Source organism: Protopterus annectens, chromosome 3.part1 (assembly GCF_019279795.1).
Source record: "Protopterus annectens isolate FY-2018-M chromosome 3.part1, PAN1.0, whole genome shotgun sequence".
In the NCBI taxonomy this organism is placed as follows: domain Eukaryota; kingdom Metazoa; phylum Chordata; order Ceratodontiformes; family Protopteridae; genus Protopterus; species Protopterus annectens.
The window spans coordinates 1,668,970,635-1,668,987,490 of record NC_056732.1 but is presented as its reverse complement, the minus strand read 5'-3'; the positions used below and the strand labels follow the sequence as shown (position 1 = coordinate 1,668,987,490).

The 16,856-nt window shown below is 39.2% G+C and overlaps 2 protein-coding genes across 2 annotated transcripts in view; one reads left to right on the top strand and one right to left on the bottom strand.

The window, feature by feature from the left end:
* Positions 1-16,856, bottom strand: part of BOP1 (BOP1 ribosomal biogenesis factor) — a 1,722,797-nt gene that overhangs the window by 593,239 nt on the left and 1,112,702 nt on the right. The gene's annotated exons all lie outside the window — the stretch shown is intronic.
* The window catches only part of SCX (scleraxis bHLH transcription factor), a 29,367-nt gene continuing 20,490 nt past the window's right edge, over positions 7,980-16,856 (top strand). Inside the window, exon 1 of the mRNA XM_044067695.1 lies at positions 7,980-8,860. Coding sequence (XP_043923630.1) covers positions 8,357-8,860 — 504 coding nt within the window. The 5' untranslated portion in view covers positions 7,980-8,356. The remainder of the gene's footprint in view (positions 8,861-16,856) is intronic.

Sequence of the window (16,856 nt, the reverse complement as noted above, 5' to 3'; positions counted from 1 at the left end):
CCGGCTCCGGACATGGAGCCGACGGTTTGGCGGGCTTAGAAGGTTTTCCTGACAGAGGCTTGGTAGGAGAACCTTCGGGCTTCAATAAGCCCCTTAAGATGAGCTTATTTCTGCGCTCCTGCAGGACTCTTGGGCTAAAAGCATGACAGATGGAACAAGAGTCCTGCAGGTGCAGAGGGCCCAAACAATACACACAAGAAGTGTGACCGTCTATCAGAGACGTCTTCTGACAGCACGAGTCACACTTCTTGAATCCCGATATCTTGGTATCCTTAGACATGGTACCACAGGAACGGGACAACAAAGTCTAAACAAGTATACAAACACAACACTTGACAGACACTCTTAAAATTACTATAACAACAAAATTCCACACACACACACCTACTAAAAGAACCTGTATAAACCTACTGTACAAAACTACTATAAAAAGGGGGGGTAAAGGCCTAACCACCTTAAGGGTGGAAAAAGTAGGAAAACTACTAATAAAGGGAGGGAAGACTAGTCGGAAGACTACTAACACTACCAGAAAAAATCTAAACAAAAAATATCAATCGAAAACTAACTATAATTATAAAAAATTTTAAATACGACCTGGAGCCGGTGAAAACGCAACCTCGTAGCTGAAGCGGCAAACGAGATCTGGGTATATGACGCCTAGCATTATGGGACATAGCATAGCCTCGAGCCGGTAAAAATAGCTCTCGAGCTTTAGTATTAGGCCGAGTCGGAGCCGAGGATCTGCTCCGAACCCATCCAGCAAGAATGAAGGCGAGATTGACAACTTAACATACTATGTTCTATTACTGCCAACCCCCACCAATGCACAGCAATGATTGCTTGACTGTGATTATCCTAACGGGTCCTTTGCTTTCATTCACCTACTATCCACCCCAAAAGATGTGACATGCTTCAGACCGGGAGCACTTCAAGACATACCCGCACTGTACTACCAGAAATGTTTTCCAACTCATCTGAACTCATTGTGTGGTTTTACGAATACGACATACTGATCAAAATTCAGTCAACTGACAGCAAACCTGACAACACCTAATAGTCAAAACAAATCTATCGTTTTTAAAGCTCCATAAACCATTCTCCAATCTTGTACAGTTAACATATTCAATACCAGTATACACTACAACAGATGGAGGGCAATTTCATTGGAGGATGGCTACTCCTGTGTTGACTGCTACATGCTGCTGATAAATACAATACCAGTCGCATCAAAATATGCCTATGCCACAGATATTCTTCAAAGTTCAACAGATGCACAGGGCAAAGCAGCTGATCCTTCTGCTGAGATGTTATCACTGCATGTGGAGAAGAAACTGATGTGCCTCTCAACACAATACAGAATAATACTGGGAAAAGGCTCAGGTCTCTCTCTTATTAGACCATCTTCACCTACACTCACTCATACAATCTCTCACATGTACACAAGCACAGATACACTTGTGTATACAAACACACACACACACACACACACACACACACACACACACACACACACACACACACACACACACACACACACAGAAGTCAGGATTGGACCGTCTTCTAAATGATGCTTGTGTCATCAATATGCATTTCTGAACCAATACAAGTAGTATGAAACTCTTAACGACTGGTCTTACTGATACTCCTATCCTCAGTGACTTATCATAAAAATCAAAAATGTTAGGCAAGAGGGGAAATATGAGGCAAAAATCAATAATGTCCTGCAAAATCAATTGAGAAGCGAGTCTTTTCCATGAAGATCTTTATTTTCGGCTCTACAACCACTTACGGAGCCAGTACTGAATCTGTTTCTACCTCGTCATCTAACATACAGGTGCACACGGGACCACTGGTGCAAGTTTCTTTGTGTGCGTGTGTGTGTGTGGGTTCCAAATCAAGAAGCAATTATTCAACTACAGTAGCAGAAAATTAAGAACCTAGTTTGTTTTATTGAAATCAAGCTAGTTTCTTAATTTTCTGCTACTGTGGTTGAATTACTTATTCTTTCAACAAATGAGTCAGCAGAGGGCACAGTCCATTAGTCAGTGGAAACGGAGACCCCCCCCAATCACCACATGGTTCCGGCATTCTTGATTACTGTTGAGCAAAGGTGACAACAAGAATTGCACTGTCCAGGACAACAGCTGAGCAGCAACACGTAACAAGTCTGTGAACGTCTCCTGAAGTCTTCTGAGCTAACTGGATATGTTACGAACTTAGCAAGTCTGTAAACTCCTACTAAAGTCATCCGAGCTAATTGGATATGTTACGAACTTCAAAGCAGCTGCTGTTGGCTCCCACGAGAAAGGAAGCAGCAGTTAAATAAGGCATTTAGTGTTCCTGCCCCTAACCATTTAAAAAAATGCCATCTTAGATTAGGACATCCACATCTCTTTAGATATTTAACACCTGAAGAGCACATCTTTTACAAAATGCTCGAGTATGACAGTAATGCAACACTACTAAAATATTTGCTAGTGCAGACTGATTTCTCTGCGTGGAAATTGATACTTGACAAACCATAATACAAGTCTTGCAAATAAATGTACAAACTGTAGCAGCACATATCAACGTAATGTTGAGTACGCTTAGAAATGTATGTTTCTGTGTTAAAAGTGTTGGCAAATCCTTTCTGAAATACATCCACATTCTAACCTAGATGATCAGCACTGTTCTACAGCTGAAGCATACATAGATTTTAACTATATTACATTGACGCGCATCTGCATTGTGATGATTTCTCTCCCAGTGACCACTGTAAAAGGTCCTCTAGTTTAATCAAAAATACCTGTGAAATGTGAATCAAGGAGTTACTGCAAGGCTGTTAGTACCTGATGTTATGGTGACTGCTGAACAGGTACAGCTAACTGCTGTAATCACACATAGAGGTCTCTTCTTTTACATCAATCTAATGTGATCCTGATTAGAATACATCAGTCTCTGTTCCAGCTGATTATTTTTTTCTCCTCCACTACAAATTTAAGGAGTAGAGAAATAATTATATGTTCGTGCAAACTAAGTACACAGACAAAGAGACTGAAGTTTCACTTTGAAAGGGTAGTATGAGAAACAGACTGCTTCTAGTTGCCTGTCAATTAAAACGTAAGGTGAAAATGTATGAACTGTGCAACACAGTAAGATTCTGCCATAAATACATCCATCTGGTGAAATACATGTTGCAACATTTCACATGGATACCTATTTTATTAAGTTCACACTTGACACTAGTGAAAAATATTCAGCTCCACGAGGCTAGATGACTAACTGAACAGAATACATCATTTTTGTTTCTGCTTTTCTCCACCAAGTATGCTAAGCATGCATTTTCCACAAGCAGTAAAATCCAACCACCAATTATCCATCACTGAAGTATTTAATTTGTTTTGGCTACCAATTTTCTTTTTACTTGGCTGCAATGATTAGCCACATTACTGTCAAAAGCCTACAACAGCAGCAGCATGATTTCCATACCAACCACATACGGTGCTGTGCTCAACCACACTGAGAGGAAGCTCTGATAGTTTACTGACAAAACTGGAGAAAGAAGCAACAAATCTGACTTTTTTCTTGGGAGGGGAGCTTTCCACAAGAAAAGCATGTCTGAAGGGGACAGTTTTCCTCAGTACAACAACATAGCACAGATCTTCCCCGGTGGCTGTATTTCTTTCCTTGCCCCTGCAGTACCTTCTCTGTCATCACCACTACTAATGGTCTTATTATCGTTTGTAACTGGCAGGGGGAATGTTCATTTGCAAAACAGATGCTGAAGTGTTCCGCTGCTTAGCGGTACAAACTGTGCTTAGTTACATACCGTACCAAAAAAAAAGAATAAAACTCACAGGTGGCTGCCTTCCGAGGTTGTGAAACTGAGTAGTTTACAGCATCTGCACGATCAACTCTTAAAGCAAAAGTTTATAGAAAATAGTTTTACTTCTGCAAAAAATTCAAAGTCTGTATGAGAAGCAGTCGCTACAGCCAAGTTTATTCGCTAATCAACAAAATTACCATCTTTCAGTATGTAAACCCCACAGGATTGAATGGATAAAAGGTGACCACGCAGGTGATTTAGTGAGAAACCTGAAGGCTGCAACAAGTACAAACTCCACCTTATGAAACAAAGCACAAGACTTTTTCACGCTACCATGATCTGAAGTGTAAGAAATGTATAAAGTCCCTAAACGTCAGCTCCTTCAGCACTATTTCTTTTTTTTTTTTTTAAAGTTCCACTACAAGGCATCTTTGACAAAAAATTTTACCTAAGCAGTAGAAGTGAGGCACCTGTTGCTGCTCCTTGTTTAGTCTTTTATGCTACACTGACAAAGGCACATACACCCACAAGCAGGCAGATGGATATATACTACTGCGTACGGTCTCGTGCCCTCCTGTACTGCACTCGATGTTTTGGAAATACGAGATAGCTATCCTGCACAAACACTTACAGATAACAGCTAGGAAAGCATGGCATGATGATAGAAACAGAATGCTTCTCAGGTACACATGCTACTGTGATAGTTCCAAACACTACCAAACAGTCTAGCATCCAGGTCAGAATATCTAGCTCTTATAGTAATTAAATAACTCATTTAAAAATAATACTAATTACAAAAGGACTGCGGTGCTGGTGCTGCGGTAGCGTTGTCGCCTCACAGTTAGACGTTGCCTGTTTGATTCTCAGAGTGTCTTCCGTGTATCGACATGCATGAATGGGCGTTCCTTCATTAAAGGTTGTGCGTTAGGCCCGGCACGCCAGCACATAAAAATCTACTGCCAATCATTAGCGGACCGGAGTTCCGCTGTGGCGACCCCTAACTGGGAAAAGCCGAAAGACACAAACAAAAGGAGAGAACACTGGAATGACAACTTCAGATAAAAAAGAGCATCAGTTGTTAAAATACCTGGAATATCCACAAATGAAGCAATAGTTGGTACTATGTTATGATAAACGCACAATTATCTTCTACTTGCTTATAAAGACAATCCGCTATGCCTGATCCATTACATGCACTTCTTTCCTGGACTGTTAGAGCCTGCCCCTTACGATTTTAGGTACATTATACATTTTGTATTTCCCAGTGAGGAAAGGCAGTGACAAAACAAGTTTATTGTTGCACAGCCAGACCAGTAATTGCAGGGAGGTGGAGTCTACTGTTTCAATGCAAGGAACAGTGATGCTGTTGGAAATAAGGAGAAGGACATTGCTTCATGGACCCTAGGTGAAAAAAAATGGCTAGCAAACCAGAACATGGATAATCTGTACAAAAATGACAAAGCATGGAAACAATGCAAGGTAGGGTTTTACACAATCAAATGAAGTTTTTGCTGCACTACCCAAAACATGGACAGGAATCTCTGTAGGACTCTGGTGTAAAGGTTAAGGTGTGTGATAAATGCTGAAGATGTTAGCAGTAGCAGAGAGGAAAATTCACTTCACGTGGTTGGGGAAAAATAAAACTAATGAAAGATACCCAGTAATGTTGATATACACAAAGGGTGGTGAACAGATCAAATACAGTACAAAACAGCAGGTACTGCCCAAACAGTCCACAGAGAACATAAAAGCATATATAACAATATAGTAATATATCCTTAAAGGAAACCAGACCAGCTCTGTCTCTGAATGCAAACAAAATACCCTGGTTCTTCCAACGGTTTAGGTGAAAGGAAGCAAGTGGAAGCAAGAAAGGAGTGATGTAGTGTATGCTAATTTGTCTCCCTGAGGGAACTGAGCGCATGATCCTGCTGGGATGCACTTAACTTCAGGACTCCTGTACAGACTGAGAATGAATGCTAATTTTCCCCCTCCATTAACTACGAGTACTACATTAGGTCACTGTGTAAAACAGAATAAAAAGAAAGTGAGGCTATCTGGTTAACAAAATGCAAACAAATGTTAAAGTGACCTTAGGCACCCCATGAAGGCTACCATACCCTGCCAGCTACACAGCTGCAATAGCCACTTCCCAAACACCGTTTTCAAGCTGCAAGTTTACGGTACAACACAATTTTAAAGTAGTTTAGAAAAAGTAAAACGTTTAAAGAAGGCTTAAACGCTATAAATTACAGGAAGGCTGCGAGTCTAGAGACTTAACTTCTCAACAGCTGCAACTGTCCAAAAATCGACACAGGCATCAGCGTAACACAAGAACAGAGTTTAATAGGAATAACCAAGAATAGCAGATCAGCTCAGACAATTTAACAGACTTTTTATCTAACTCAACTGGAGTGATGTACATTGCAAACTCCAACATCCAGTACAAAACACTAGTAAACAGGTTAGTGTGGGTCCCAGACAAGGCCATCTGCTTGCATTTAGTACAAATAGTGCATATAGGAAAATGAAGGAAAAAGTATCATATCTGATTAGAAAGGGAAGTATTAACAGAATAAAAACTGATACTAATCAGATTACATTAACACAAACAAGTAGGCCTGACAATGCTGCACTGACATGACACAGACTACAAAGGGAAAGCCAATCAATCCAGGGAAAAATGAAAGTTATCTCTGTACAAATGTTTAACAAAAAAAACAATCAATACTAAGTTCAGTTCTAGTGATCACATTTCTGTAATATATACTAAACAAAAACTAAAATAATGTAGTATTTACATCAGAAGCCATTTAAAAGACAAATAGAAGAGAGACCATATGATTTTCTATACAAGAAAGCTGAGAGGGGGGTATCATAATAGAAACTCTCAAGTACCTCAAGGGATCCAGAAAATCCAAAAACATAACATGTTTTATGGGGAAAAAACAGAAATTAAAGAGAAGATACAACTGGAAGACTAATTGCATGGAACACCTCAGGGACATTTCAGTCACTACCACCCCCCCCCCCCCAAAAAAAAAATATATATATTAAACAGATATAGCAAACATCTTTAGAAATCAGTGTTACAAAAACATCAGGGGGAAGTAATAAACTCAGGCATTTTCTACACTCCATAAATGGACGGATACCTTAGCTCCATCTAATATTGTGAACACTTTGCATATCCTGTTGTGTAAGCTCAAACAATTCTCACTGTTTATTTCTGTAAATTTTTGTTTAATGAATATAATGCACATGACTTTATATGGCTAATCTGCATGTTAAGGACACACACACACAAATGCGCATCCTGACACAAGGTAAGATAGGGGATCACCACCCGTTGTGATTTCCACAAGCAGCACAAAGGAAAAAAAAAAAGGCTCAGCTATGCCTCAGGTCTTTCACTTGCAAAAGCATTCAAGGAAGTCACAGAAAAGAACCTTCAAGTCTCTCTGATAAGTAACAAAGCTGTAATGCAGAGCATACAACTAAAGCAATTAAAATAATTACTTGTCCCAGATATGAAAGTATTTGTCTTTTCTGCCCAAAAAACTAAGATTAAATGAGAACGGTTTCTGTACTTGTTATAGGACTCGCCCTGCCATACAGAGATGGAATAGGGTGTGCATACTTCTGAAGTAAGCAAAGGTTATTTTCATGTATACAATAAAACCTTAGTTAGAAAATCCTTAAATGATGACTCAATAAAGCTGAGAATGCATTCGGTGATACCACTCAGCACTGTCACCAGAATCAACGTTTTTCCACTTTAAGATGATGCCTAAAATTATTCAGAATAAAAGCTGGAATATTAGCTGTACAGGCGCCATAAGAATATCATTGTAGAGTTGTTTTTTGCAACCTCTGTGACCGCAGCCTGCATTTCTTAGGGAAAAAAAATTCCTTCGCTCTAGAATTAGTATAAGCATTTTTTTTCACTTAGAAAAACAAAAACTAACTTGAGGTAGGAGGTCAGGGACAGGGTGAAGGTGAATGCTGTTTTACAGCAGCTTCAGGAAAACTAAAAAGAGATTACCTTCCTTAAACCACTCTAGGATTCAATGACACAGTACAGATGTAAGCTTTTGCTGTAAAAAACCAAAGGCACGCTTGCTGTCAGATGGATTTTAGCATATGCAAGAAGTAGGAGGGAGCTTCCTGAAGCTATACTCCTGGCTATAAAACTTCAAGCCCTTAACACATACCATCAGAAGATACACATGTGAAGCGAGGAAAGCACCAGCTGCACAGGGTAACGCAGTCTTAACTCACTCTCACTTGCGTTTTATTCTACAGTGTACGGGGAAACATTTAACAGAAGGCAAATCAGTGCCAAAAAAAGACAGAAGAAAGCCTAGCTGGCAGTGTAACCACACAGGGATACTCGTAGTTCTGCACTACAGCTGAGCACACTGGGAAAATCCTACAAGGTGCACAAAAAGATGATGCCCTTCTAATTCATATATAGTAAGAGCCATTTTATTTCCCTACTCCTGGTCACTAAAAAAAAAAAAAAAAAAAGAAACAAAAAAGGGGAAGATGTCTTTTGCTATGCTGAGATCGGCTCCTAGTCGCTTTCTTTACCCAGAGATTAGCATGCTGTCAGAGGATGATGATAACGGTACTGAAAGTTCTGGTTCTGATGACAAGTCATATTGCCTGGACACAGGTAGCTTCATGAAGAGTGGGAAAAGAAGGACCAGTAAAAAACCGCCCCGTGTACAAAGGGAGGTACGGCAGAGGCATACGGCGAATGCAAGAGAGCGGGACCGCACCAACAGTGTGAATACTGCCTTTACAGCGCTCAGGACTCTGATTCCAACGGAGCCTGCTGACAGAAAGCTGTCAAAGATCGAAACATTACGGCTAGCATCCAGTTATATTTCTCACTTAGGAAATGTGCTACTGGTGGGAGAAGCCTGTGGAGATGGGCAGCCCTGCCATACTACTACCTTCTACCACCACAGCAGTCCCGTTCGAGAGAGTGAGAACTCACAGCCCAAGCAGATTTGCACCTTCTGCCTGAGCAATCAGAGGAAACTGGTAAGTGTCCATCCTAGGGGTTGCTTTCTTACTTCCAAAGTATTCTGAGGTCTCATATTCAGTCACGTTAAGAACAAGTCAATGTAAAAGAGCTCAGGTGATGCATAACAAAGAATAGGAATGTAACTGCTTAAAGTTACCAAAGTTACCTACCATCTTACCACCAGGAAGTAAACAGTGATCGAGCAACAGCAGGTAAAGCTAGCACCTCCCAGCTTACTTGATTTTTGTACTGATAAGCAGATAGTTTTCTAATACCCACTACATTCCCAAGCTTGCTGACTCTTAGTACCAAGATAAGAAAAAAGTACCAATACTGCCTACTAGGTGCTCACATGTGAGGCGGAAAAAAAAAAGGTGAAATGTAATTACAGTAATTTTCAAGGCAGCATGATGTTTTGTCACACCTTGTGTTATCAAGTCTTGTACATCAGACCAGTAACAGGCCAAGTGTTGCTATTTTACATTTGATTTGTATAAATTTTGCACTTTGATTTTTGTAGTACTGCTTTTTTAATGAGCAATTTTAGGAACTGGGTCTGGAGCAGCAGAATGATATTTTTCTTTACTTTTTGAACTCCAGGTACAGTTCAAGTTTTCAATTTTCAGGAGAGAAATGCTGCAGATGGGAAGCTGGAAGGGTTTTTCTTTCCCACAGTGTTTATGCCTTCGCAACTGTTATGTGGTTAGGCCCCTTTATTTAATTCATTTACATATTCTGTTTCATGCTGCAGGATCTTATAATTTCTGTCTTCGTTGTTTCAAAGTAGACTGAATTCTCAACTTCATTAAGGACATTTGGTGTCAGTTCACGTTCCACCATGACAACAACCAAATTCCAGCACTGGAAATTCTTTTCTAGGTTTCACTGCTAATAAGAAACCAAAAACTGTACTCTTATTTCCAAGGGTTCAGAATCCAGCAGGAATTTCAGTGTTATTGTACTTGTTCCTTGGGAACAAAGTTAGGGTTACCACCTGTCCCTCTTTGTGAGGAACAGTTCCACTTTGGGCAGTTAAGTCCTGCGAAAACAACCAAAAAATGGCAAATGTCCTGAGATTTTAAGACACGGTATATTTCTTAAGTTTTCTTTAATAGTTGCATAAATCAGTTACTTTTTATCTAAAGCACATAAATGTTATATGAAAAGCATAAGCAATGAAAATGCTACAAAAATAAGCTTTTATTTTGGGAAAAAAGTGAAGTTCTGTCCTTTGCACTAGCTGTGGGTATGTTTTGTCCTGCAAACTCTCACATTTCTACAAAGAAAGTCCCACTTTGGGCATTTGAAAAGGTGGCAACCCTAAACAAAGTGCATGTCAGTACATTACTGTAAATATAGTTTTATCAAAACATAGAAAGTGATAGCAAATTAATAATTCAGGTCTCTGTAGAAAAAGTCCAAGTCATTTCATTCATTTTTAAATAAATTTTAATTAATTTTGGTAACATGTCAAGCTAAGACACTTCTTAGAAGTGGTAGGGAAACAGGCTACTGTGCACGAAGGGCCTGCAAATTATCCAGCAGCTAGGGAAATGGGACCATCAGGTAGGTCGAGCTGTCTATCTATTGTCAGAAATGTATGTTTTTGTGTTATCAGGAACATATCAATAAGTTACCTGGCAAAGTATAGTTTATACTTAAGCTATCCATCTGAGAAGCTCCAGTGTGACACACGACGTGCAGCAAGTGTAATCTGGAGGTTGGGGCAGATGATTAAGTCTCTGAGTCATTAACCAGTTGTTTCAGATAGTTCAAGGCAAGGGGTTTGATTCCTTCTGCCTCCATTTGTCTACTGTGCGATGCAGAGCAAGTCACGCAACTAGACAGCGCTGTAGAGTTTCTGCTGAGAAGAGACACTTGGGTCCAGTGGGCCTACCAGGTTAACATAAATTAAAAGAAATATATACAATAAATATCTCTAAACTATAAACTATAAACATTAAACAGCACGTACAAAAAGGAATAAGAAACCCATTTCTGGAAAGCTCTACTTCTAGAATCACGTGGACTCTCTTGTAGAAAAAATAAAACATAGTAAAGGTACATAATATATAAATAATACAATAGCTGAATCAGGGTGCCTCTGGAACTGCTCAGCTAATTTTTTCTGAGAGCAACTTTGTCCGAGAATTCATCCCTGACGCACTACGGCTGACTTAGTTTCCCTTCAAGTAGTAACAGCGCTGTGCGACTGAGGTAAACCCAGTTACCTGGAATCGCTCGTTTTTACTTTCATTTTTTTGGCAACTCAAAGGTTACATTTCACTTTTCATGGTCTGTATCATCAGGAAAACCTGTCCTGAAACAGGATGGCAGCTGCTGCATTTCTGGGCAAGAAGCTTACTAACAAAGATGACATAAATCAACATCGAGGAGGCCTGCTGTAAAATCTAAACCCAGCCCAGGCAACAAAGTGTAAATAAATGAAAAATAAACCTCTGTGCTGGTCAGTGTAAACAGTAAGAAAGAAAACATGAGAAGGGTTGTGTACTTTCACTTATTTTTACCTGCAGCAATTTCAGTGTTGTATCATTCCAAAATGGAGCAGAAAGGAACAGCATCATAAGATGCTTAACCTACACATAATGGGTTACTAACTTACACTACTGTACAAGTACACAGAAAATACGGTGCTTGTGGCACAAGGAATTTATAAGCAGTTTGTAAAAGTGGATAATAATGCACGTCAGCAGCTTCTGATGCAATCCAGACTCCTAACAGCCTCTCTCAAACACTTGTAGTACACCTGTCTTCAGTAACTTTTTCCTTAATGAGATCACGCTATGGTGCAGACTGCCTGAACACAAGGCCTGAGCAGTGAAAATAGGGGGTGGTAACAGCACCTCTGGTTAACTTGTACTGGAAGAGTCTACTACTCAGAGCTTCACAAGGAACAGGAACAAGAAGTCCCACCTGTACAAGATCAGAATAGGTGGGGGGTTTGAGCAGTGCCATCTATCCTTACATACCCTATAAATATACAAGGCTGTCTGCAGCAACTGCCATATATGATGTCAGGCAGAAAAGCCATAAAGGGTTAAGGCTCATAGCTGTTGCACGATGTAGCTACAGGTTTGGTTACCACAGTTTCCATATGTATCTTTGTGTGTGTGTGTGTGGGGGGGGGGGGGGTCTGTGATGAACAGAGTCACAAAAATCTGTATCATGAAATTTTATGACCAGAAATCTGACTAGGCGATATGATAATTCACACCTCCAAGTTCAGAATGCCTCACTCAGGGTGATCCTGTTGTAAGTTCACAAATCTGATAATGCAAGATATGAAACAGAGATGAAGTCTGTTAAGTCCAAAGTTACAGCATCTCAGAGAATTTCCTCTTCTCCAATAATGATCTCAGAGTTAATATGTATAAGTAGGGGTGTGGGGATTGCTGCCCCCAACAGCAGCAATGTTTTTAATGTAATAGTGAGTTTCTCAATTCACTGTCACATCCTTAAAATTGCAGTTCATTTTTCAGAGTTTCAGAATTAAATTCCAAAGGGATGTCAAGCTCAGAGGTACATACTGCAAGATAGTATATAAGCAAAACCTCCTAAAAACAGCCATCTAATGGCTCTGTTGTTGATCAATTCAGTTTCGAAAGTCTGATTTCAAAGTTGAGACGTAAACAGGCATGTCCTCTCTTACAGATTCTAGCCAAGCCATTTAACAGAACTGAAGAATCTCCTGAAGAAGACACTTGTGTTCAGTGCACCTTTACTTTGATAAAAGTAATCTAATAAGTTAATTATTGGATGCAAACCCAGAGCAGTAGGTACCACAAAGTGCACAACATGTTTGCTTACTCTGTGGTGCCTTCCCCTCTTATCTATGGCGGAGAGATACTGCCACTTTCCTGATGCTGTGTAATCCCATACAACGCACTGCCTTAAGTCTAATACATACGGTACACAGAGGGGTTTGGGGGGGTGCACTCTATTGAAGAAAGGCAGTAAGTAGCACTGCTTCATTTGTAAATTAGTGTGAGAGTAACATAAAATGTGGGGGGATGATACCGACACAATGTGAAGCACTGAGACTTCATGTAAAGTGTCATAGCCCACCACTTAGAATGGTCTCAAATACAGCCAATGAACTCTGTACTCATGAGATACAGCTGACAGACTACAAAAGGTCAATGAAAAGTTGAAAGGCCAAGTAATGGAGTACATTCTTTGTCATGTGTTAAATTCTAGTGACACAAGGAAAGGTCAGAGGGCTAACACTTTCACATTCACAAGCGGAATACCAAGCTAAGCCATAAAACAGCAGATGAGAAACCTGGGATAGTTACATTGAGGCTGCTTGGGTAAAAAAACAAATCAAAGCTGGAATATATAATTTCATCTCACCGTACTGGGCGGTATACTGCTGCGCTTTAGTCTGAGCCATATAAGATGTGCTCAGGACCTCAGGTGCAAAAGCAAAAATGGAGTGGGTGAATGAAAAAAAAAAATACAGCTGGAAGACAAAATTTACTCCTACAGCAGATGGCTAAGGGGAGGAGAGGTAATTGTACTTAATATGGGTAAAACCTGTCACCTAACAAACAAATAATGAGAAATACCAATACAAAATCAAAAGACCCCAAAGCATTTTACAGTAAGGGTAACGTCATCTGTCCGAGAGAAATAGGCCAGCAAGGAAGGCAAAGGACTGGCAACATGTGACAATAACCTCTGTGAAAAGATCATGACAAATTCATATGCTACATCCAGAATTAAGCACAAGCATACTGGACAACATCATTTTCCTTGACAGATGGTATTCTGCAAGTTTACCACAAAGTTATTTCATCTCTATTAACAAGGAAACAACATTTTTAATCAGAATGTGAGGAACACAAATTTGTCGACTGGTATGTTGATAAAGAATTTCAAATTATATGTAGTTAGTAGAAATAAACAGCTGCAATGAGCAATTCTCAACTGTCACGGATTCACTGCAGGAATTTAAAGCAAGTTACACATCATTAAAAAAAACATACGAGGCAAGGATTACATATCAGAGAATTAAAGCAATACAGATGCTATACACCATTCTGTAATGGCAATTAACATAATGAGCTTTGAAGTGTGGCTTCACATATGAAGCCTGTCGCAGTCACTGTGATATTATATCTGCTGTATCCCATTTCATCTAGAATGATTTAAAAGTATATTTAAACCTGTCATCTTAAAAAAGTATTTCCCTTAAATTACCCTGGTGCTGTCTCTATTTACATCAGTATTCATGCTACAATACTGCTATCCAGCTATCATCTTAAGCAGTCGCCAAAGAAAATTCTAAAATATGACATCATTAATTATGTTTTTATACTAAGAAAAGTAACTGGGAAAGTATAACATGCATGTACAAAAACCTTTGCAATACTTGAGTATCGATGGCTGTTTGAAAGCAAACTGTGCTAAAATCCAAACTATTTTGCAAAGTTATAAGATAAGGGTCTTCTTGGTGTGATTACTTATTTATTTATTGACATTTGATTACCAGGAAAGTCCGACTGGGTAGAAGCTCATTTTCAGGAGTGCCCAGGGAGAACGCTCCAAAATATTACAAAACATTTTAAGAAGAGTAATTTTACAATCTTTAAAAATAAAACAAAAACACTTGCAGTTTAAATAATTATAATAAACTAGACATAATATAAATACACTGGTTAAGAGTTGATGCAACAAACATTTAATATTTAGAGAAATTTTGGACAGTTTGCAGACAAACTAAACATAAGTTAGTCTAATACAAACAGGAATTGCAATATGAAGTGAGGGAAAAACAGGCTTATGGTATATTTAGAGAGTGTCAGGGAAGAGAATATGAAAAGCAGTAAGGAAGTAAGGGAAGAAGGGAGAGTAAGGAGGTATAAGGAACGAAAAGGTACTTGTTCACATTTAGGGATATAGTTCTGAAATCTCTGTTTAACATTTAATATGTAACACCTATTATTCTATGGCCACGCAGTTTCTTACTTCTGTGATATGCAGGTTCTAATCGTTTACCATGTGAACTGTATTATCTCTTCTCTGTAAAACTGTCATAGAACTGCACTTCAACAAAGCTGCTGACTTCACCTTTATTTCTTGGCTGTCAAATTTCAAGTAAACAGTTGTCCAGTTATCCCCAAAGGGCTATAGCTCCACCAAGCATGAGTGTGCTCTCTAAACATTCCCATGTGTAACAACCCTGTTACGGTACATAATAGTGGTTACAGTCTCCCTTCCTACTCTTCATTGGAATGGCTCTGTAACCATTTTAGTTCCAAGTGCTTTTAATGTGGAACTCTGATTATGATGTCTGTTTCCACTAAAGCTGTGTGTGTAAACCACAATCACCAGGTGTTTAACTTCTTTATAATCACTTCATTTGCTGTAGCGCTCCCTGAATCTTTATGTCTTCAATTCCTCTCATTTCCCTCAATTGGATTGTGAAGCACTTAGGGATACAATACAGCCTGTATGTTAAAAGCGACTTAAAAATCAGGCTGTTGACATTCCAAGAAAGGCTTGCAAAGTAAACGTTCTAGAAATCAGACTGCTATATAGAAAGAATTAAAACAAAGTATTAGCTATTTGCATCTGTCAGAATTAACTGCACTGCTTGTGTGCTATAGATCTGCTAAGTAAATCCCTGTGAACAATTCCACTTCTGTTATTTTAATGGAACAAAAATGTAAGGAAATTTAATTTTGATCAAATATTCAGAGCTGTCCCTTACAGGGCTGTTAGCTTTGCAGAGAGCTCGAGAAAGAACCAGAAATGAAGACAGTTTGTACACCTGTGTGTAGTGTTTTCCGTAGATTGTTAAACCTTGAAATAACACTTGCGCATTGTTTACATAAAATCACATCTCACACTAAGGGGAAAATAAAATTCCATGCCAGCTCATATTGTTTTTGAAGGTAACCCTAGCAATTTTTTTTCCTGCATCATTTTAGATTAATTACTCTGATCTTTAGGACCCAGATGTTAAGAGCTACTTTAGTGAATCACCAAGGTGGTTCCACCAAAGGGAAGAAAGGGAACACTGCAGCTAAAATCACATCTGTTCTGTGCTCCCAGAAATGACCTTCGCATCTCTGAAGCAAAGTTTCTCTCTCTCTATACACATGCCTCACAGATGTGGAGCAGCCCTTAAAAGGTGTTCACTCCCTGATGCTGAATAAAAAAATAACGAAAACATATCTATACATCTTCTCCGGTATTAATTTTAGTGGCATGGATGTCTTGCTAACAACATGTGTTAACACCCATGTACCCACTTTAAGTTTAAGATTGTGGAGACCCACAGACTATCCAAGCAAGCAATGGGCAAATGGCAGGAAACAATTCATTCCTCTAAAATGTTTCTTCCCTTGAAGCAATGGATTGAAGTCATTACACATCAATCCAAGCAGTTTCCTGTCAACAAACTATAAAATTAATACAAATCCTAGCACACACAATGAATGATTACTGTTAGAGTGACAGTGGTAATTCCAAACAGCAGACACGAATGATGATGCCAGAGGTGAAGTCAACCACCCACCAATAAATTAAATGAACAAACTGTACCCAGACAAAGACTGTGCAGTAGCAGTTGCAACACCATTTACGAAAAGAGATGTCAGCAGAGAAATCTACATCTTACAAAGTGACAGACACTTGCACAAACTACAATAAAAGTACCTAAACCAAGGTCACAGGGAAGAGATAAGTGGGAAGTAAAGACAAACATTTTCCAGCCCAAAAGGGGAAAACATTTCTGTAAGATACAGTAAAGCAAAACTGCATGAATCTAAACATGTGTGTTTTTAGTGCCGCTACCTTTTTTTAGAATAATGTATTCAGGGTAGTGTTGAAATTGGAGCATTTTTAATTTCTGGTGCTCCGGCAGATGTGGGCGCTACTTTGTCCTTCACTTCACATACTTGGAGATATTGGTTAAAGTCAATTTAATTAACTTTCTCCGGTGGGGGGTGTCACAATAGAAGTAGAACCATCAGTACCAAACAG